This window comes from Maylandia zebra, linkage group LG19 (genome assembly GCF_041146795.1).
Source record: "Maylandia zebra isolate NMK-2024a linkage group LG19, Mzebra_GT3a, whole genome shotgun sequence".
Lineage (NCBI taxonomy): Eukaryota > Metazoa > Chordata > Actinopteri > Cichliformes > Cichlidae > Maylandia > Maylandia zebra.
In genome coordinates this window covers 17,272,046-17,295,884 of record NC_135185.1, presented here as the reverse complement: position 1 = coordinate 17,295,884, position 23,839 = coordinate 17,272,046, and the positions used below count along the sequence as shown (strand labels likewise).

The 23,839-nt window shown below is 41.0% G+C and overlaps 2 protein-coding genes across 2 annotated transcripts; both read right to left on the bottom strand.

The window, feature by feature from the left end:
- Positions 1–1,605: 1,605 nt before the first annotated feature.
- LOC101485484 (voltage-gated potassium channel regulatory subunit KCNF1) lies at positions 1,606–3,450 on the bottom strand. The gene has a single exon (XM_004539893.2). The coding sequence runs from the start codon at positions 3,327–3,329 to the stop codon at positions 2,010–2,012; it is 1,320 nt and encodes a 439-aa protein (XP_004539950.1). The 5' UTR covers positions 3,330–3,450; the 3' UTR covers positions 1,606–2,009.
- Positions 3,451–11,061: 7,611 nt separating this feature from the next.
- Positions 11,062–20,140, bottom strand: LOC101483046 (V-type proton ATPase subunit C 1-B). Its single transcript, XM_004540839.3, has 12 exons — positions 19,909–20,140; positions 19,456–19,523; positions 17,673–17,755; positions 17,134–17,228; positions 15,978–16,069; positions 15,779–15,874; positions 15,629–15,697; positions 14,111–14,203; positions 13,932–14,019; positions 13,758–13,855; positions 13,554–13,677; positions 11,062–11,745 (listed from the first exon to the last, which is right to left on the bottom strand). The coding sequence occupies exons 1-12, from the start codon at positions 20,038–20,040 to the stop codon at positions 11,656–11,658; spliced, it is 1,128 nt and encodes a 375-aa protein (XP_004540896.3). The 5' UTR covers positions 20,041–20,140; the 3' UTR covers positions 11,062–11,655.
- Positions 20,141–23,839: the final 3,699 nt, after the last annotated feature.

The window sequence follows — 23,839 nt, the reverse complement described above, 5'->3', positions numbered from 1 at the left end:
TTTTTTGTTCTTTTGGGGTGGCTGGAGGTCAGGAGGTAGAGTGGTTCTATTCCTGGTTGTATCCTTGGGACTGAACCTCAAGCTGTTTTCCGTATGTGTGTGAGATTAGATAGAAAGTGCTTAGGTGTAGAAAAACAAATGCTTGTATGAAAGGATGAATAACGTATGTTGTATAAAAAGCTTTGAGTTCTCAAGTAAAGTAGAAAAGCACTATATTAAAACCATATGTCCCCAAAGCTGTGACACGAACACTAAAATGATCTAGCAGCACAGGCCAGAGGAAAATATGCGAATTTGACTTTTGGTGATAAACTGTCCATTTAAAACAGGTGTCAAACCTACAGTCATAAATAGCCCATCATTTCAGGCTACTGAATAGTTTAGCAAATGGCAAAAATTGCAGAGAACCAGGCAGCAATTTTGGATTTCTGCTGTATTTTGCATCAAGGAGCATTGTGTTGCAGGTCCTGAAAAACGATCCATCATGAGAGTGGTCATCCAATTTTGATCTGAGTCAGAGATCTGAGTCATTGTCAGTTTTCGATCCTTCTCGCTGGCGAAGATTTTAACCATTACTTGCCATTCAGCACTGAGGTGAGATCACCGCTCCAATACGCTGTGCCATGCCTCGGTAAACTGACTAAACGTGGAAAAGCTCAGATTTATTGCTTTATCTTTCTTCCTTATTATTTTCCTATCACACTCTTTATCAGGTGTTTGATGGCTCTTGAAATGTGAATGTTTTCAAAATGTACTTCTTTACAGTAAAAGAAATGGGGAGAATTGGAGGTTTTTGAGGTTGTAAAATGAAATTACACTGTGCTGGATGCAGCCCATGAACTAAAATGACTTCTATTAAAGAACAGGTTCACATTTTAACTTTGATTTGCACACATTGCAAACAGCTGTAGAAAACAGTATACTAATGTGATTATATTTTCTGATGATATGGTCATTCTTAACCAAAGATTCAAATATTGCTATTTAAAAATTAGATTGAAAGGATTGGTGTAAGAAGCACAGCCCGATGTTTAAATGAATAGAAAACCGAGAAAGGTATCTTTGTTCCAAGATCTGTTAGAGATCACAGTCTGACTTTAATTAGCAAAGAAAAGGCTGAACAGGTGACAGCATTTAAGTATCTAGCTGTACACTTTGATTGTCAGTTACAGTGGGTTGTATGTGTGTGCATGAATTAGTCAGCGCTTGCATTTATTGAGAAGACTCAGGGTCCATAGCATGGATAAATGCATTGTGTTACTATTTTATAGGGCAACTGTTGAATCTATTGTATTTTATAGCATTACTACAGGCTTTGGTAACCTTTCTACCAAGCTCAGATCCCAAATTCAAAATTGGATTAAAAGGGCTGGAAAGATAATTGAACTGCTCCCTCCAGGAGATATTTGAAGGGTCAGTGATAAAGCAGAGTCTGAAAGTCACTAAGGATAAAAATCACATCCTTTGTAAAGAACATGAATCGATGCCCTCAGGAAAAAGGTACAAGGTACCAAACTGTAACATAAATAGGTACAAATTTTCTATGGTCCTTTTATAAATCTAATTATTCTCCCAGAGACAAAGACTAATCTAATTGTTTGTCATGCTGGTATTTAACTAAACTGAGTGTATGACGAACTGATTTGCCTTTATTCTCATTCATATTGATGTAATGATTTTCTGAGGACATGCACAATATTTTTTCACATGCAGAAGCTTTAATTCTGTGACAACAATCTTCACAATGACAAAAGGAGATAAACGGGCCACAAGCAAAAGCAACACATTGAAAATGGCCCAAACAAAGCGACAGAGGACTAAAGACAATTATGTTACTCTGTATAGGCGTTGAGTTCATAAAAAAGAATTATCTGGGGGCCTTTGATATATTTACTAAATATAACGAATTAATTATTTTTTTCTTTAATCTTTTGTTTCGGTCACACCTCAGTTAATAAATTCCTGCTTCAGTCTTTGTTTCTTTTTTCTTCTCAGAGTTTTCCTTTCTCCTAATAGCTATTTCTCCTGCGCGTCTCCTTGCCGGACTTTAGCTCCATCAGCTCCACTTCATGCTTCGCCGCTGTCTCCAGAACTTTCTGCTTGTTGTAGAAGATGACAAAGTTGTTAATGATGGGGTGGATGGGCAGCGCGATGGCTATCACCCCGCACAGAAAGCTCACGGCTGCGTTGCACTTGCCCAGAGTGGTTTTGGGGTAGATATCGCCATAGCCCACTGTGGTCATTGTGATGATGGCCCACCAAAAAGATTGCGGGATGCTCCGGAATAAAGTCTCCGGGTGGCTTTGCTCCATAGTGTAGGCCAGCGCTGAGAACACGAAGATGCCCACGCCCATATACATAAGCAGCAGCCCCAGCTCTTTGAGGCTGTTCTTCAGCGCGTAAGTCAGAGTTTGCAGTCCAGAGGAGTGGCGCGCCAACTTGAAAATACGCGCGATGCGCATGATGCGGAGGGCCTGGACAGCTTGCTGTACGTTTGCCAGCTCCATGATGGATGTGGTGCCGAGGTAAGTCAGGGCCAGGACCACGTAGAAAGGCATGATGGCCATAAAGTCTATGATGTTCATGATGGAGAGCGCAAAGCGCAGCTTGTTTGGTGACGAGGCAAGGCGCAGAAAGAATTCCGTGGTGAACCACAACATGCACACCGTCTCGATCGCCTCCAGAGTCGGATGCTCCACCAGTTTCCCTTCAGCGTCCATCACCTGGAGCTCCGGGATGGTCCCCACACACATCACCACTGCCGAGACCAAGATGAAAAGGAAGGATGCGATAGCGATGATGCGCGCCGGCAAAGAGGAATCCGGCTTCTCCATCAGCCTCCAAAGGAACCTCTGGCAACGCTGGGTGCGCGTGATGCACTGATCCACCTCCATATCCTCCAAAATGACTTTAACTTTGTTTGCAATTTCTTTCAGCTCTTCCTCCTTCTCACTTAAGTAACTTTTACAGCATTCATCTAAAACATTTTGGTCTATTTTCCAAAACTCCATCTCTTTGATGAAGCAGATGGGGCAAATGCCGCGTTTGATGTGGATTTCATCAAAGTAATAAACGTCGATGATGCACTTGAACGCGTCGGGATCTCGATCAAAGTAAAACTCCTTTCTGCCCGGATCGAAGTCATCGCAAAGTGTCGAGATAAGTTCGGAATTCTGAGTTGAGCAGTTCACCAACTCAGCCAGTCTGCTCTCCGGGTAGCGGTTCAAAACATCCCCGAAAAGCACCACTCTGACTCCGCCGATGTTCACAGCAATCTCCCCTTCGGCGCACAAACCAGCTCTGTAGTTTGGCTTCGGAATTGTCCACATTTTATCAACTGATCAATACTTGTTGATCCTAAAATGCAAAAATGAAGCTTACTAACCGGAGTTAATGCCCATGATGGCTTGCGCGTAAAATGCTTCTCTTCCAGACTGCTTGGCGCACTGAATGGCAGAGTTAGAGCAGCCAGCTTTTTCTAACGCTCTCTCTCTCTCTCCCTCGCTCTCTTTTTTTCACACACACGGACTAAGAGAGAACAGCCTCAACACCTATCATCTCTATCGCAGGCCTCCCTTTTATCACTGCAGTGATTCAGTAAAGCTTTTGGCCCTAAATAAAGCTCAGAAACAATTAAACAACACAATTAACTATTAAACACACAAACTGTGCAGAATGGCTTTATATCCTTATTCTTCACTTGATACTTTTCTAAATTTAACATTTCCACACTGTGCATCATAGAATGGAATTAATCCACCAATCAGCTCCTGTACTGTCTCCAAAGGTAATCTTACAGCAGGAAACATGTGGATCAGATATTATTTATATCAGACATCAGATAAAATGGTTCATGCACACAGCAGAGACAGTGCACTCTCTGGTGACCATGTACTGAATAACAATTCAACTGTAGAAAGTAACTGAAAACATTTACTCAAGTATTTCATTTAAACGCAATTATTATTTTTTTGTATCACTTTCACTTGACTATTTACAATTTATGCTACTTTAAGGAAGCACTAGCTATATTTTTTCATGATCCTAATGTTTTTGTCTTTGTGATTGACTGCAAAAACTGATCAATTAATTAATCAATAACAAAAAACAGTATCTTCCATAGGTGAGGTCTGCTAGTGGACTCGTATCCATTGGAGTAACTTTGCGGTTGAGTTTTTTCCTTTTCCTTAGTATAAGTTACACTGTGCACGTAAACTCCAAATCTCAGTTTCAGAAGCTGGTAAGTCCTTACTCTGATTACAAGGTGCCAACATGAGCTGAGGTTATTGCGGTGCCTGCAGGTGATTCTTGGTTTCTGTTGTTGTGTATAGGTTTTACCTTCCCTGTGCTCATGAGTGTTTTCCTTTTACAGGTGTAAACCAAAAGCAGGAGACTTCTCTATTTCAAATTTTAGCTCCTTGTGTGGTGTTTTGTATTTTTACTTCTCTTCACTGTTCTTTTTTCATCCTTGATATTGTTTCAGTTGAGTTTACCCACACCTTATTATCCCACTTCCTGGCGTGTACGTATACATATAGACTGTGTGTTCTCTTTCAGTAAGGATGTCATCTAATCTTTCTCCCTTTCCAATCTTTCCTGTGTTTAGTTTATTTGGTTAGTTTATTGGAGTTTTTATTCCCTCCAACTGTGCAGTGCTTTTGGCTTTCTATATTTTCTCATTGCAGATTTTTCTTTGGTGTAATCTGACTCAAGCTTCACACTGGTCCACATAAAACACCATATAAGAATCCAAGGCCAAACAAGAATTAGTCATAAGTTCAACAGTAAAAAAAAAGTAAGCATTTGACAAAACTATATTTTCTTCTTTGGTGTGCTGTTAATCATCTTACAAAACCTGAAATGCAGCTTGTGACCCTTGTGAGCTCATGTTAGGAACCCCTGAAGTAAACTAGTACTGCTATATACTACTAGTGGTACAAAGAGTATTTTCATCCAGTTAGCAACATGTTTAGATGATATTTTTTTCTTCTTATTAACACATTAAATACATGCAAAGGTCCTCTTTATTATCACTACTGCAGAGGTGCATGCTGCTGTAGTATGCTTACAATTATGACAAACTTCATATTTAATCCACACTGTGAATGTTTACCTTCTCATACCTGTTGCAGCACAAAATTTACCTTCTGCATCACAGACGATACTGAGTCCCCAAACGTAATCTTGTAATAGGCAACACATGGATCAGATATTATTTATATCAGAGGAAAAACTTGTGGGCGTGCATACTGCTAAATGCAACCAGATGCATTAGGATATCTTGGCATCTTAGCAATTGCTGGCATATTGCATTTCACATATTTGCTACTGGGGCATATGAAATCTTAGTAAACCATACAAAATCAATCAACATACTAAACAGAATGATAGTATTGGAAAATGCACCACTGGTCTCCAGCTGTTGAGCAGAGTTGGCTGCAGATGTCTGTTAAGCACTTGATCACAGCCCACCTTAAAGCCTAAGAAAACCGAATTACGGTAGTGTTTTTCCACACGCTGCATGTTGTTATTGCAAAAATGTCAGTACTGCTTTAATTGGCAACACCACCTGGTGATTGTACAGACTATAAAAAATATACTGGCTAATTAAAAAAAAAACTGATTAGAAATTTTACTCTGAATATTGACCGCTCTACCTACTGAGCTATCCCTGCCCGTGGGTTGTTACAACATGGTGACTACTTTCAAAGTGAACCTGTTTTGCTTTTCTTTATTGTTTTTAGATACATGTACAGTTCCAGTAGTGGATATTCATAGTGAATGGCAAAAGGAGCTCTTTTCTCACCCTTGTATTTGTGTGATATCATTGAGGGGAAATTCCAAATATGGTCATTTCAGGCACACAGATCTGGCTCTGAACACAGCAGCCTCACTCACCTGCTCTCAAAGTTTCTATTTATGAAAGGCAACGAGTGAGAAAAAAGATGGTTTAAAAAGGGGGAGTTGTAAAGGGGGGAGGATCTAAGAAGCTGCACCAAGGCCTGATATAGCATAGGTGTGAACTGTGAATCATGCAAAAGTACTTTATTTCACTAGCTGGGCCCACGTCGTCATTTTAGGTTTGACAGCGTTTTAGTAGGTAAAGGTGAATGCTTGGACATGAATTGAGCTGCGGTTTGGGGAAGGCCTTGAAGGGGACTGGCGACGGCTCCTGGGCCTGGCAGATCCCCAAAGAAGGCACCCCCTAGAAGCAGTAACAACTGTGCGATACGAAGGTCGAAGACGTCAGCGGAATAATTTGATTTTTCGATTCGACTTATTTATACAGCACCGGGGTGCTTAGCTGGTTAATTACTTCAGATAAGTTAGCAATAACGACTGAGCTGATTTCTGAATTAACAGAAGTGACAGCACCAGCTCGGGAAGAGTTAATGAATTGAAAGTATGGGCTCAAAATGTGGTCATAAATATTTTGTACTTGTAAAAAAGATTTGTATGTGTAAAAAAGATTTGTGTGTGCGTAAAAAAGATTTGTATGTGTAAAAAGAATTTGTGTATGTGTAAAAAAGATTTGTGTGTGTGTAAAAAAGATTTGTATGTGTAAAAAAGATTTGTGTGTGGACTTAGAAAAAAAAACCCTGCAAGTTACAAGTACGGATTTTTGACCCTATTTTTCTTCCCTTCATCTGATTGGTCAATGTCATGTCAATCACAAATGTAACAATCCAATCAGAGAACAGATGGGTTTGGCTGTCGGAGGGGCGCTTTTTTGAACTGCAGGTCCTTGAAGGGTGATACCGTTTGAAGCTGGAGGATCGCTATATAAATATCCGATAGCAGCTAGGTCCCCTAACTTTCAGTAGCTGTTGAAAGGAAAAGGTTGTGGTATATCAGTGGTTAGAAATAACATTATTGCTTTAGGATTAGTTTAAAAAAAAGTCAGGGCTGACCCAGGACCATTGCTGTGAGTCACAGTGCACAGCATAAAAGTCCTTTCACATCGGACGCAGGATGTGCTGCTAATGCTAACTGCTAACTAAAAGCAAAGGATCCAGAATTTGTTGCGCTGGCTGCTGGGCTCTGTGGGTTTTTGCAGCAGCTCTACCTGTACTAGATGCACCTGCTCCTTGTCGTTTTTATCTCTGACTTTATGTCCTCTACAAGAGTTTGTTTTTTTTGCTAGTTCTTCAAATGTTCAATAAAAACATGTATGCTAATTCATAACGAAGAAAGCTTTGTAATAAAGACTGTCATTTCCAAAACACTGCCCGCCCCCACCCCGCGGTCCGCAGCGCTGTTGAAAAGGCTGTGGAAGTCCCTGTATTAAACACATAGACCTGTGACATAAAAATCACCAAACTCGGACGACCACAGACTGTTTTCCTTCGTGGTGATGAAGGAAAACGCTGGGTTGGCATGTAAAAGGGCATTTATTCCCTTCAAAGACCTGCAGTTCAAAAAAAGCGCCCCTCGACAGCCAAACCCATCTGTTCTCTGATTGGATTGTTACATTTGTGATTGACATGACATTGACCAATCAGATGAAGGGAAGAAAAATAGGGTCAAAAATCCGTACTTGTAACTTGCAGGGTTTTTTTTTCTAAGTCCACACACAAATCTTTTTTACGCACACACAAATCTTTTTTACACATACAAATCTTTTTTACGCACACACAAATCTTTTTTACGCACACACAAATTCTTTTTACACATACAAATATTTTTTACACATACAAATCTTTTTTACGCACACACAAATCTTTTTTACACATACAAATCTTTTTTACAAGTACAAAATATTTATGACCACATTTTGAGCCCATATGAAAGACTGATTAGAGGAAAATAATCCGTATAATAATAACCCCCAAAATCGTCCGAGAGCAGAGTGCGAGTCCACTGGACTTCGTGGGAGATGATAAGCCGTTCAGACGCAGTCAGAACTGTGAGTCGACTTAGAGAGCAGTCTCGAATGATTGTGTCGAGGGTGAATGCCTGATGATGCTAGTGAAAGCACATGAGAAATGAAGGGACGCCATGAAGAATTATGTGCACGACGCAGTTTGGATGTCTTAAAAGGAGCAATAGAGGACAGAACCTGGCATCTCGGTACCACGAAGGTTCACCTTTCCTTTGCTAAGGCAGGAAAGATGGCAGCGAAACTGGCATTGCGGTGCAGAAAGCATGCTGCTGCATTTGCGAATGAGGGATAAAGAGAGAACCTGGCATCTCGGTGCCAGAAGGGTTTACTACTGCTTTGCAATAACGGATGCAGAGAAACTGGCAACGTGGTGGAAGAAGATTGCTGCTGTGATTACGAATGATGGATATAGAAGGAACCAGCTTGAAGGATTCTCTAGCCATGATGGATGGACAGGAACTGGCAACTCAGGGGTAAGAAGCTTGTCACTGCGGTTTGCACATGGCAGATATAGCAAGAACCTAACACCACTGTGCTAGAAGGGTTTGCTGCTGCTTGCAATGATAGAAGCGGAGAAACTGGCAGTTCGGTAGTAGGGAAGCTAGATGCTGCATGCAAATGGGGGATGAAGAAAAACCTGGCAACCTGGTGCCTTTTTATTTATTTGTCTATGCAGACAACTGCCAATCCGATGGTAGAAAAGCTGCTGCTGCTTTCGCGAATGAGGGATAAAGGAACCTGGCAACCCGGTGCCGACATTTGCTATGGAGTTTAGCCGAGGAGGGAAGAGGCAGTGAACCTTGAAACTCTGTGCCCGAAGCATGCTGCATTTGCTACGGAGGGAAGGAGTACTGGCAACTCTGTGCCCTTTTTTCCCCCCTTAACTATGCTGAGAAACTGGCAACCCGATGGTGGAAAAGCTTGCTGCTGCTTTTGCGAACGAAGGAGAAAGGAACTTGGCAACCCGGTGCAGAAATTTGCGAAGGATGGATGGGTGGCTGAGAACCTGGCAACCCGGTGCCAAGGTTTGTTGCAGAGTTTTGCAGATGAGAGGTTGGGAACCTGGCCACTCAGTGCTGACGTTTGCTGCAGAGTTTAGGTTGGGAACCTGGCAACTCTGTGCCAGGTTTGTTGCAGAATTTTGTGGAGGAGGGATGAGCGGCTGAGAGGCTGGCAACCCAGTGCGATGTTTGCTGCAGAGTTTAGCAGAAGAGGGTTGAGTGGCCGAGAACCTGTAGCAGAGGAGGGATGAGTAGCCGAGAACCTGTAGCAGAGGAGGGATGAGTGGCCGAGAACCTGTAGCAGAGGAGGGATGAGTGGCCGAGAACCTGGCAACTCGGTGCCAACATTTGCTGCAGAGTTCAGCAGATGAGAGTTTGGGAACCTGGCAACTCGGTGCCAAGGTTTGCTGCAAAGTTTAGCAGAGGAGGGATGAGTGGCTGCAAACCTGGCAACTCGTTGCCCACGTTTGCTGTGGAGTGTGTGTGTGTGTGTGTGTGTGTGTGTGTGTGTGTGTGTGTGTGTGTGTGTGTGTGTGTGTGTTCTTTCCTGAGAAACTGGCAATTAAGTGGTAGGGAGCTTGCTGCTGCGTTTGCGAATGGCGGACAGGGAAGAACTGGGCAACCCAGTGCCAACTTGGATGAGCATTTAGCAAAAGGAGGGATGGAAACATCACGACGATGGAGAACAGTTGAGAGTATGGCGCTAGCGACAGATTTCCAGCTTGCATTAAATGGTGTTAGTGGGAACGAGAACAGAGCTGAGCTTCCCCCTGCTACCTGGCGCTGGCGGGTGGGTGGAGCTGTTGGAGCTGCGATTTGTTTGGAAGCGTGGATTCGGCGCTGGTGGCTAACTCGCCCGGCCTGTGACCCGTTTCGGAGCAACATGAGAGGAGCTGTGAGTTCTGCTGGCGGGCGACTTCGCTGGTTTTCGCTGAAGTGGCGGGCGGCCGGAGTTACTTCATGACTGGATTTAGTGGAGATAAACCGACTGGATGGATGGATGTAGCAGACCGTATGTAGGGTGGCGAGAAAACTGCTAGAAGGTCCTCAGCATTCGGTTTTTTGGAAGCGCCGCCGGAGGAAAAGCGATGGATGCCGAGCTTGAGTAGTTATTAACGTAAAATTACATTACTCCTAAGAGATGAGCTGTTTTTAAAGGTATTCGCCAAGAATGGACCCTGTTTGCACGTAAACGACAATGAACAGTTTGCTGAACTGGGGGGAACCTATCCGGTTGTTCAGTCTGACGTCACTAGCCGTGTCTGGGTCTAAACTCCGCTGCAGGTCCATATATCAAACGATCACTATGGCATTACTGAGAGTTGAAAAACTGTCTAAAGTCTTCATCTTTAATAAAATGATCAGCGTTCTGCTCTGCCAGGTGTAACAATTGAGTTTAACATCCAGGCATCCATGAAAACGGAATTTATGACATTTAACGGAGTTAGAAGTTAGCAGGACGTTAGCTCGCTAGCTTCTATCTAAATACAATATAGCATGTCCTGACTGCGGGGTTTTGGAAACAAATTAAAACGTACAGCTCTGTTATCACTTCCAACATAAATGAAGACAGAAAGCTAAACAGCAGTGACGTTTGTAGGGTTACTGAAGTTTGGCTAGCTGGTATATAATGATGTGCTACGTGACCGCTAGCGACACAGCTATGTTAGCATAATATAAACAAGCTAACTTTTTTTCCACTCGATAAAAGTTACCGTGAGTGTTCTCGGTGGTCAGGAACAAATGTAATCGCATGGCAGGATGCTGTAAAAGGACCAAACTTCAGCCAGGAGAACAACTGAGATAATCCATCCACAATACGAGGTTAGTCATTCATATACTGCTGCATGGGCTGGGCTGTAGTTACATCCTAAGGTTTTAAAAACTGAGCTTAAATAAATGATTAGCGGTAATAAAAGCCGAGGGAGGTCAACAGTGATCACTGACTGTTTTAGGAGCTTTTTGAGATCAAATAGAAGAAAATACATAACATTAAACATGTTAACAACACAAATGCCATATTAAACGCAGACTACTTTAGACCCGGAAGTAGGATTCGTCGCGTCATCACTGAACAACCGGATATATAGATGACAACCGGAAGGAGCGTGTTTGGAGGCGTGGTCCCGCTCCTGAAATTCCGATACATAATCTCCAGAATCCAGAAAAACACTATGGAGTTGAAAATGAGCAGAACGGCCCCACTTTAAGATTTTGAGACTTGCAACACATGAACATTCTGATCTAAATTGGGTCACAAGTGATGTTTTTATACAGATTCATGAATCCATTCTCTGGATAATGCATTTCTAAATGTACTAGGCTGTCTTGCAGAATAACAGGCAATGGTGAATGAAGAAATCCATTTTATTTGTGCAAGCTGTAAGATTTCTAGAAATAATGTGCTCACCTAAAATGTTTGAAACCGACATTAATATTTACAGTACATATAGTTTTAAAATGAATCCCTGAAAAAAAAATCCCTCTGATATTACACATATTTTAAGGTTTTCCACAATTCCATGTGCAGCACATGACAAACACAGGACACGTGCAGCTTGCTTTGTGGTGAAGACAACCCAAGGATTATTTACACCTTCCTGTATTTACACCTTACATCTTTCTCCTTTAAGGGAAATGTTGAAAACAATATATTTATATTCTCCGGTTTTATTTTAGCCATCGGGGTCTTTATGTTTCTGGCTGTGAGTGACTGAATGGGAACAAACCACAGCTTGTGGGTGCTTGCTCTTTCAGTCTTGCTGTTGACAGCTAGCTGATGTCCAACACGTTGGTGCTGATATGAAAGCAGATGTAGGAGAAGTACTCCTGCTGACAGAGTCCTGGGATGTCACAGCTCACCTGTTTGCAGATCAGACACAGAAAACAGTCACGCACACACTGAACCAGCAGCAGTGTTTCACTAAATTCAGCTTGAGTTTGTATGTTTTTATTATTTCCTTTTTCTCTCTGTTGTCTCGAAGGTCACGAGTGAACTTGACTGAGAGATATGTTATTTCCTGCTGACTGCTGACAGGTTCTTCCTCACTCAGACATCAACAATCTGGGAAAGCACTTCACTTGTTGGTCTGTCATTGGTCTTATATAACGATACAATTTTACCCAATAAACTATTTGCAATAATTCTGTCATGTTCTTGGGTCTTTTGCCGTTTTTTGGTCATTTGGGTTCTGCTGTTGTTAAATATCTTCAGTTTATTTCTTAGTTTGTTCCCGTGTTTAGTTACTTCCTGTTTTATTTTATTACTTATTTGTCTCTAGTGCTTTGTATTAAGTTTCACATCCCTTGTCTCGTTGCCTCAGTTGGGTTCAGCTGTCCTCCCAGGTGTCTCTTGTTTGCATTAATCACCTTGTATCCATATTCCTTCAATTTGTGTGGGGTCTTCGTTTTGTTCTCCCTCATGGTTCTGTGTGTGGCCCTGCTCTGTTTCACTAGTTATTGGATTTCTCATTCCTGTCCAGCTTTTATTTTCTATTTTGTATGAGTGCAGCATTAAACCTGTGTTTGACTTTATTCCTGTCTCCTGTGTTTCTGCATTTGCATCCAAATCCTGCCTGCAGCAGATGCACATCATGCACAATTAATTTGTGAAAACATTTAGCTTTAAGTTATTTGTTGTTGCTTGAGTCTTGATTTCAAAATGTTTAATATTTTTAACCTAAAAAAACCACAAAAAAAAAACAGGCTACATGAAAAGGTTCAGGTAAAAATTTACATTTTACATCACCAAGCAGCAAAATAACTGTGCACATTGAGGAAAGTGCTTACAGTCAAACCCAGAGAAGTAAAAGCTGTTACAACAGTTAAAAGGGGTCCAAGAGTACACTACGAATGTTCCACTGTTCAAAAATGAAATCTCATACTTCTGTCTGTGCTACTTTTGTAGAAACACTCTTATTTAAAAAGTAAACTACAGCAAGTTTCCAATCAAATTAAATAGCAAATAATTCAACTGTTATGAGATTGCATATTGTTGAAAAAAATAAGGTTTGAAATTTTTAAATAATGTCTACCTGCAAAAAGCTCATTTTTAGTTTATCAGGATTAGTTCAGGCAGGCCATCAAGTCGAGCACTCCCAGCAAATGAGCTCATCTGTAACACAGTGCAGATCAGATTCTCCTACGTATCTATTTGATAAGCTGATTTAACCTGGCCACAGTTGTTGTGAGCCACCTTGCTGCCTAACTCTACCCAAACTCATAATTTTGAGGCTCTGTTTGATTTACTGAGTCACACAAAAGCTTCACTTGGATACACCATGTTTCCCATTAGTGTTAACAGTTTTTTTTTTAAAGAACAACATTAAGGTGGACATTTCATCTTTTACTAAGGAAAGTATCATGGGTATGTTTGCAAAAGACAACACAATGAATACCGTACAAAATGGCCCAGATCATTCCTTCCACTAATTTTCAGATATCTGTGTCTGTGTGATAAATCTATGTAGCACACAACTGACGAGGCCAGCATTAGATGACAACTTCATGCTTTCATCCATATATGGTCCCTCCCAGCTTCAACAAACAAGATGTTGTCAGTTAAATCCCTCAATTTGTGGCTTTTCCAACTAATGTTGGTGCATCCATCTTCTGTATGTCTGTGCTTTACATTACTATAATGACAACATTATAACACTATGGCTTCTTACATCAGTAATGCTGGCGGTGGGGTCCAGATGCACAAACAGTGAAGCGAGTTCTTCTTTGAGTTTCTTCGAGTGCTTCCTGTCAGTCTGCAGAAGAAGAGCCTGATAATTCACAGGTAACCCATACCTGAAAGGCAATATCATCACATGAATCAATCGCGAGCCTTCTTCACGAAAAAAAAATCATCACTGTCATCAGGTGCCGACCTCAGGACTGATTCCACAAACACCCGCAATGCTTTCAAGTGAATCCAGGCAACAAACACTTCACTGAAATTCACCTTCAGCCAGCGTACAAAGATTCCCTGTGAAAGAGAGAAGCGCATTAATAAAACATAAAAAAAAAAAACCTTCAGAGAGTGTGTGTAATGTTTGACTCACATATTGCTCCTTTTTGTGAAAACTAAGCTGCATAATCTCCCACTGTTTCTGCTCCTCCAGATCAAAGCTGTAGTCCCGCACAAAGAACCTGTGTGGACCAGAGGCTACACTTTGGTAATTCAAACAGACAACACAGATTTGACTATATTGGGTGTTTTCTGTCACACCATCCTGCTTACTTGCTTTCCTGGGCTTTGGCTTTGAATTCACACACAGCTCTTTTGAAAAGTGTCACTGAGAAGACTCCCCCCTCTCCGTTCTCATACAGCTTCCTGACAGTCACATAAGACAACAATAGAAAAGATGTAGCAACAAGGTAAAAGACAACAAGGAGTAAGTCAAGTAGTGTTTACTTGCATTTGAACTTATTGCTGCAGGTTCATTTCAAGTCTGTGTTTATTAAGCCAATATAAAGCGCCTTGAAGCAACTGTTGGCGCTATATAAATAACGCTGAATTGAATTATATGGAATTTGTCATGAGTCCTTAACAGACTGATCACAATGTAATAGCAGGTTGATAGGATTTACATGGGCAAAATCAGGTTCACTGTAAGAAAAACACTCATCGGCCACTTTGTTAGGTAAACCAAGTAGTAGGGTCAGAATTTGGCATAAACAACATGAAAGCATGGATCCATCTTGCATTGTCATCAGGCTTGTGGTGGTGGTGTAATGGTGTGGGGGATATTATCTTGGCAAACTAACTGAGTATCATCTGAACACCTGTTGCTGACCATGTCCATTGCTTTATGACCACAGTGTACCCATCTGCTGATGGCTGCTTCCAATGCTTGCATGACAGTGAGTTCACTGTACTCAAATGGCCTCCACAGTCACCAGATCTCAATCAAATAGAGCACCTTTGGGATGCAGTGGAATGAGGTTTTGCATCATGGATGTTAGCTGACAAATCTGACGCATGTGCGTGATGCTGTCCTGTCAATATGGACCAAAATCTCTGAGAAATGTTTCCAGCATTTTGCTGAATCTACACCAGTACAACAAGTTGTACCTAATATAGTGGCCAGTAAGTGTATGAATGTTACAAAAACTAAGATGGAATGTGGAGTGTTATTTTCTAGAAGTTAAACAATTATCAATTTAGCTGTCTAGGCCTTATACTGACAAAAGAGTGTCTTACAAGTGATAAGTAGATTTCTTGGATCAGGGGTGCCTCCAAGGGGGGCAAAGGGGGCACTGGCCACCTCCCAAAATTTGCTGGCCCCCCCAGTGGCTCTTCCTGGCAAGATTGTCCTATGTTGGTAACAATTTTAACAAACATGAGCACAAGTGATAGGAAGACACCCTACATTGAGTTGAAACATTAACTTGCGATTTATTTATGCATATACAATTTTTGTCATTGGTATTGTGTCACTTGGTATGACCCTCACAATTTCCCCTTCCTGTTTTGGATGAAATTATTTTTTTTATAGAAATTGGATTATTTCCTGCACGTCAGCTATGACAAAGTTATTTTTTTCATGTCAACTTTAACATTTTACTTGTCAAAAAAGACATTTTCTTTTCGCTGCTGCAGATCCAGGCCAAAAGACTCTTACTTTCTGCCGGTAATGAAACACCTGCGGTTACTTAGCCTGACCTTTTGGATGCTGAGAGCAGCTACCGGTGCACTTGTACTTGGATCGAGTAGAATTGTTTGTCTCATGGCCAAGAGTGCATAAAGACAGCTCACCTGCTCGACCGCGGAACCACAAATTTTGACAACGACTCGTAACTCCTCTCCCATTGCGAGTAGCTCCCTCTGTGACCAGAAAATATGCAGAAACAAACATTTTAATATTAAGACTATCCCAGAAAAACATAGTCATGTTGTGTCACTGACCGGGCCACCACTACCAGCAGAGTGGTGAGGTACTCTGAGACCACCAGGTCTTCTTTCCTCACGACATCATTCAGACTGCAAGTTTGTAAATTGCCACTGCAGAGACAGAAATTCCACTTTAGTATGTAGATATGTAAACATGCATATCTATAGATAATGTAGGGATTTATTTCTATTTAATATAACTAATGTTTCTCACTCTAGTTTGTGCTCGAGGTTTTGCAAGCTCGCTTTCACACTGTTGTACGCTGCAGAACGTGATTTTAACTCTGCCTCCACCTGCGAAACTTCCTGAAACACATGCAGGTGTTAAAACTTGGGTAGGCAACATGTTTCTACCATCTGAGAGGGAACTAGAATCATGTAGCTGCTTCAGAATTTGTTTTCAGCCTTTGGAAAAGCTTTGGTTTTTGCCAAACGTCTTTTCAGAGTTTATAATTAGAATAAAGTGTTGGAAATGGTTAAAAACAGAGGACTTTGAAGTGGAGGAACAAAGTCTGAATTAAGTGTGATGTCAAAAATCAGCAGTGACTTGTTCTGGTGGACAGAGCTTAAACAGGAGAAGCTGTAAAAGTAGTGCTCACTTTCAATTTTAGGAGTATTTTTTCTCCCTCGTAGTATTTAGCTTTAACAGCACACACATCAAATATGTAATGCGTTTACTAAATACAGAAACAATTTTAAGACAATGTAACCTGCAAGTTTATCTTTATTCTACTGATGTCAGCGTTAATCTCGTTAAAATGACGTTAACGCCATAACCCCATTAACATGGCAAGTCTCCGTTAGCGAGTTAGCGCAAATTGCCCCGTGCGTGGGGCTGCATGGCGTCAACGCATTAGTGTGGTTAGCTCGTTAATGTGTTAGCTGACAGCACTACTTTATTCATTTTAAATGTAACTGAATGTAGTGAAATTACAATCTAGTAGTACAATCTAGTTTACTCTGCCATTAGTAGGATTTCTGTGACACACTGTGTAAAGAGTTGTTCAATATCTAGTGTAACTCTGGCTTGAAAATATGAAAATGTAAGAGTTTGTTGTGATGATCGTTAGCTGTGGTTTATTTATAGCCTCGTGTTGGGATTTTACTACTGCTTTTATGCTTCAAATATCAGAAAAGTGAGTCAGTTCATTAAGATTATGAATAAAATATGAAAGTAACTTCTAATGTAAACATTTTATAACATCGCCCAGTCATATAAAACTGCATATGAAGGTATGCTAACAGGTAAATATGTTAGCATGTGAACTGTGACTTTGCTGTGTTTTTTGTGTCTTGACAAGAGTTTAGTTATAAATTGCTGTCATATTTATGTCATTAATTATCATCCCCACTTTTTTATGATGTTGTACCTTGTTGATGATTTCTGCCAGACTGGAGAGAGTTAGAGATGTAGGATATTTTGCTTTGTCCCACTGAAACTTGATCATGAAGTTCATCAAGTCAACTAAGAGAGAGAGGAAAAAACACAAGTTGTGTATCCAAATGACACAACTTTAAACACACCTAGGGTTTGGTATGTCTTTAAAAAAAAAATCAAGCAGATACTACAGATGTGGTTTATAATAGGAGTCACACAGAACTGCACTCCAGCTCAAAGAGCAGATAAAATACCCCTCAGAGACTTGAGGTAAGCTTTCAGGGGTGACAGGGCTGCTCTCTGGTTCTTGCTGTGGTCTGATGGGGGGAGAGTAATCAGACATGCTGGTTAGCCTGGTCTGCTGTTGTTCTCTCCTACAGCCTGCAAGCATTAGTCTACAGTAAAAGCATCAGGCCTTTAATGGAGTTTTTCAGTAGCTGTTAGTCTTAATAGCAGTGTGTATGTGGCCTGTATCCAGTTTCTCTATGAGATAATTAACACTCTCAGCGTGTGTGTTTGTGTGTGACTCACCTCCATTGGCCAAAGCATTTTCCAGCACTTTGTCACTAGACTCCAGCACCTCCTTCATACACTGGCATGTTTTTTTGATCACACTGACCAGGCGACAGGAGAAACACCATCATTACACAGTGTTTATATGTTTTGCATAAAGTTCCTGCACAATGAACTGCTGATGTAGAAACATCTCAGACTGAAGAAAAAGTAAGGAATAAAACTAAAGAAATCTTTTTGCATTAAAGACTTCCCCTGATGCTCTGCTTGCTTGCTTGCCTAACTTGTCTCTGTGCAGATCTCTACACTGTCCAGAGCTCCTCAAGTGTGACGTAACTGTTTTCTGTCCTTGGTTTTCCTGTTGCCTGTTTTCAAGCCTCTTATATAGTTTCGCAAGTGTACCAGTTGCTCGAGTGAGCTCGGTTTTAGCAATGATTTTGCTCACTTAGCTTAGTTTTTCATAAATCTTGCTGAGGTGTTTCAAGGACACCCGCTTGCTTGCCTATACGTCATATTTCTATTCTTCAGTAAGTCAGAAACAGACCGTCACAGAGAAGTGTTCCTGTTAGATTCTATTATAGATGGCCGTAGTTTCCAGGTCTGGAAAATTAAGCCAAAACGGAAGTGCCTCGCACCTGCATTCTTTCAAATGGCCAGCAAGGCCTGAGTCCACTGGCTGCCAAAAGGCTTCTGGTAGTATAAACGTCTATGGGGGAAAAAGTCCACAACTCTCATCTAAACACTTTCCTGATCAATTGATGGGCTTAATGGCTAGTTTAAAGTCTTTATTTGGTACATAACTGTAATTATTTGAATCAGATAGGAGGGTTATTTATGTTATGAATTCACTGCAAGCAGTAATACACATACAATCACATCCAAATTCTTTCAATGGTTGTGCAACTGTTTAATTAAATGGCAAAATTATGATATCAAAAAAGTCTGGGCTCCACGCTTCATATTAAGACTTCAGTGGATGACATCACCAGGGTCTGTCCATCCATCCATCCTCAGGGTTTTCAGGGTTGCAGATGGCTGCATTTACCAGCAACATAAGTTATGCTTACTTTTTTACTTAGTGAAGTTCTTTCTTACATTTTCATTGTGCAATTCAACATTTCAACACCTGAAAATACTGACATTCACACCTCTTTGTGTTTTTTTGTTTTGTTTTTTTCCATGTTCTATGTTTTCCATGTAACTCAAACTGCATTTCTTATATTTGAGATTTTACTTTTCAATAGACAAAAACTGATAATTAAATTCTTACTGTTTTCGCTAGTAAGATATTAATTACTTAGTAGTGAATTATAGGTTTCATAGTTTTAATTAATGCAACTAGTCTAAAGTATCTGCTGTCATAATTAAAGTTTTGTTATGATTTTCACTTTTCCTAGCATTTAAATCTGTTTTTCTGGCCCATGTCCTGCTTTTCCCAGTTTGTTTCCTTATTTTTTTCAGTCGCATAAGTAAATTTTTAACTTTAGTTGGATTTATGGGGTTCTTTGTGTTTAAGTTCTTACCTTTAATACTCATTTTAGGGTGAACTGTCTCTTTAAAGTCTGCACTGTGTCAGCTCAAATGCACCAGCAGTGAATTTAAAAGCAGGAGGGAAAACTAACCGATAGCTGCCCCTGACCATCAATTAATCATGGCACAGACTGCACAGGAGCTCAGAATCATTGGGTCTTAATGAGGAACAAAGCCGCACATGAAAATGCAAACATGCGATGATTAATGAGACAAACGTATTCATTAATCAGCAGGAACAGATTGAGAGCAGCACATTCAGCTTTTTTACCTTTCAGCCAGCGTGTCGAGTTTGGAAAGATCATCTGACACGCTGAGCAGACTGTCCAGTACTCCCACCTGAGGTCACGGCACACACAGCACAGTTAATGTTACTGCAACCTGCGTTTAATAAATCTGACTTCATAAGACCCTGCATTTACAATCACTACATCTAAAGCTGCTTAATGTCTGAACTCTTGATGATACGGAAATGCATTTCCTGGAAGACAAGATGCTCATTGATCACGTTGAGTGAAACGATTCAGATGGAAATTTTGCCTCAAACTGTAGAGAGCAACCTGAGCCTTTACCTCTTCATCAGAGAAAGACACCAAACACCATCACTCTCCTGTACTGCTACAAACACAGAGTTAACACACACTCGCGCCACTTACTCTTTGTTTTTGTTAGGGCTGAGACACAATACCATTTTTTTTATCATTCAGATGATGCACATCCTCACCTTAAGATCTGGAATGGAGAACTTGCAGCAGGAGGAGGCCAGGTTGGTTTTGACAATGGTGCGCTTGAGTTTCTCTACACTGGTTAAACTTGTTTTGTCCAGTGGAACAGAAATCAGCCAAAAGTCCGTCATGACTTCCCACAGGTACTGCCTTTGGCACCAAACTGTGATCCTTAGCAGACAAACTTATAATAACATGAACTCTACCACTGAAATATGTAGAGTCTTATTCTAAGGCAGATTTGTAAAATGGCATGATTCACCTGTGCTCAGGATTTTGTTCTTTCAGCTCTTGCCTTGATAATGCAATAAAGGAAAGAGGAACCTCTTTTCAGAGCAGAGGCTTACCTTCAGGTTATCTTCATGACTGTGCTGTGCCTGTCCCCGTGTGAGTGTTGGAGAGTCTGAGCAGCAGCTCCACCTGAGACTGGCTGACAGCCAGCCCACTGTCCTCTGCTGTCTGTCACCAGAAGCAGTTACATCACTCCAGGTGATCTGAGCACAAAACAAAATAGTCGCCATTTTTGTGTGTTTGTGTGGATGTGGCTGACTAATATATCGATGAGCGCGAAGAATATAAGTCCAATTCGTAAAGATAAACATAAAGATCTGATTAAAATGAATCGGACGGTTCAAGAATGGTATGATCTTTTTGATGCCAACAAATAATCTCTGTATAATCTCTTGTACATATTTCTAATTTCACAAAGGAAGTTTGGCTTATATATACAGTGGAGGTAAAAAGCTGAAGTACTTACCAGAAACATAAACAACATCCTCCAAAATGAAGCCAACCGTTATTTACTGCATTACAATAACACTGAAGCAACATTCAAAGTTCCACCCATGATAAGATAAAAGAGGAAAAATATAAGGAAGAGGATATAAAGGCAAGTATTCAAGAGCCTCAGACAATAAACTCACAAATAAACCTCTTCAAGCTCATTTTTAATTTGGACAAAATGCCAATGTTATTAAGAACATTTAAATGATACAGTCCAATTGTATATGTGAAATAGCCCATTAGCCTGAACACTGGAGCGCTGTTAAATAAATGACCCGACCACTTCTGTTCAATGAACATATCACATTTCATTTAGCAAAAATAATAATTTAGATATGTATAATTATAAATGAAAACTATAAGAAGAATAAGAAAAAAAGAATAAGAATAAAATAGTCTACAATATTCAACTGAAATGTGAAATGTATAGTGCTTAAACTCTTACAAAATCAAAGAGTCCACATTCTGGACTCTTTGCTCTACAGCTAGATTTTTATGAGATTGTACATTTTGGCATTAAAGGAAATGAAACTCCAGCTAAGGAGCCATAAAAAGCATTTTCATTGATTTAGTTTTCAGCTTCAGACAGAAGTCAACAATATAATCAAGTAGAAATTGAAGGAAACATGGCGATAGCAAAGGGAAATAGGTAAGAAAAGGATGATGGTTTCACATCGGTGCGTTGGTGGTTCTTTGTGTCTGGGGGTGGGCGTCCAGGTACACACCGGCTCACTCCTTGGCGGCTGCTTATCGGGGCCTGGAGCCTGGGGCTCGCTCGGGCCACTTCGGAGGTGGGGTGCCCCCGGCGTCTCGGCCTGGGGCTCGGTCACTCAGGCACAGCTGGCTGCCGGCGGAGCTCACAGGCGCGTCACTGCAACTCCCCCTGGCTTCTGCTCCGCGGCTGCTGAGTGAGCCCTCATCTGGGACTCTCCTCAGCTCTTTCTGGGACAGTGGCGCAGCTGCCCCTCTGTTGGTCTTCCTTGGTCTCTTGTGTTCTGGAGGCCTCTTGTCTGGAGTTTTGATCTCCTCCATACCCGCTTCATGCCCTGGAGGAGGGGGCTGTGGCCCCCCCACACCCTCTAGCAGATCATTACATGAAGGAACCTTTTAAAAAAACAAGCACGTCCATACTCACAGGTGTACACACGGGTGATCACACCCACAAACTACACCCTTTTTGGCTCCTACCTCAAAGCACACTGTGTTCTGTTGATCTTATGTGCTGCACAATAATGTTTAATATTTAGTATTTACTGTCATATTCCCATATATCATTGTGATGTTGTTTATTCTATTACTCTTGTTTTCTTTTTTCTTTCTCAGCAGGTGATCCAGGTGATCGATATATGCATTTTCTTTTTCTTTTTTTTTTCCTGCCCATTCTGTTGGTTTTTGTTTTTTGCCCTTCTCCCCCGTCCCTCTTCTCGGCTGTTTTTCTTTCCCCCAGTCAAGTCTGTCCCGTATTCAGCAAGTGAAAATAAAATAAACAATAAAAGGTGAATCAAATGGACCATTATGGCAAGGCTGGGATGGTCAATTTGGTAAAGTAAATCCGTTGGACATCTTTCTTTGCCTTTAGACAACAATTCTGATGGCAAAAGAGCCAAACGGGACAGGCAAAAGAAAAAAAAAATAGGATGATGGTTTCACAGAAATGGAAGGAAAGGAGAAACTGGGATGTATAAGAAGGAGTATAAAACAATAAACTATTATCAAGACTCGGATTTGAAGACATTGGATTAAACTTAACATAATTTATATCTATTTATAGCTTCCCCCCCCCCCCTCATCTTGACTCTCTAACTTTACCTCCAAAATAGTCAACCTAAGCTGTCCTGCTGATGTACTCATTTCCAATCTTTTTCATTCTGATCACTCTCAATGAAAACAGATCTGCCACCTCCTGTCTTTTTGTTAGTACCACCATCTCCAAACCTTACATCACAGCAGGTCTCACTACCATCTTGGAACCTTTTTCTTTCACTCTTGCTGCTATTCTTCTGTCACAAATTACCCCTGACACTCATCTCCACCCACTCATCCCTGCCTGTCTCCCTTCTTTACCTCTCTCTTGCACTGTCCATTGCTTTGAATTGACCCCAGGTATTTCACTTGTACACCTTCTCTACCTCTACTTATAGCAGCTTCTCCTTTTTACCTGTCTCCCTCTCATTCACACATATATTCTGTCTTGCTTTTACTGACTTTCATTCCTCTTCCAATCAGAGGATAACTGCAAATCTCCAGACTCTTTCCCACCTACTCTCACTACAGATCACAATGTTGTCTTCTAACATCATAGTCCATGGAGACCCCTGCCTGACCTCATCTGTCAGCCTGTCCATCACCACCGCAAACAAGAATGGGCTCAGAGCCAATCCCTAATGTAATCCCACCTCCACCTTGAACCCATCTGTCACCCCGCACACCTAACCACAGTGTCACTGTCCTCATACATGTCCTGCATCGCCCTCACATACTTCTCTGACACTTCTGGCTTCCTCATGCAGTACCACAGTTCTGCTCTTAGCATCTTATCATATTATTTATGTAGATCGACAAAGAAACAATGCAACTCCTTATGGCCTTTTCTATGCTTCTCCTTCAACACTCTCAAAGCAAACATTAAATCTGTAGTGATTTTATTCAGCAGGAAGCCATACTGCTGCTCATTGATCATTACCTCTCTTCTTTAGCTTGTTTCAGCAACTCTTTCCCATATATCCGTGGTATGGTTCATCAGCTTTATCCCCGTGTAGTACATGTAGTACATTTCCATCTCTGTCCTTAATCACTCCAACCTGTTGCACATTCTTTTCAAATTGGTCTTGCTGCCTTTAGCCAATCATTATAAATTGTCTCCTTCTTTAGTGTCCAACCTAACCTCACTATAAGCCATTTCCTTTGGCTTCACCACCTCTCTATTTGTTGTACCTAGGTTCCTAGTACACATGTCTTCTTTCTTCATCTTCTGGACATCCTTCCTTTGAATAATCTAAGGAGCTTGGAAAGAAAAACGACTGGACTTCCTTAAGTGTTTTCTTTCCAAGCTCCTTAGATTACCATGGCCTGGATGACTGAGAACCTACACAGACATCCTCCTTTGAATACTTTACTGAATACATTATTCATAACAGGGCAGCAAAA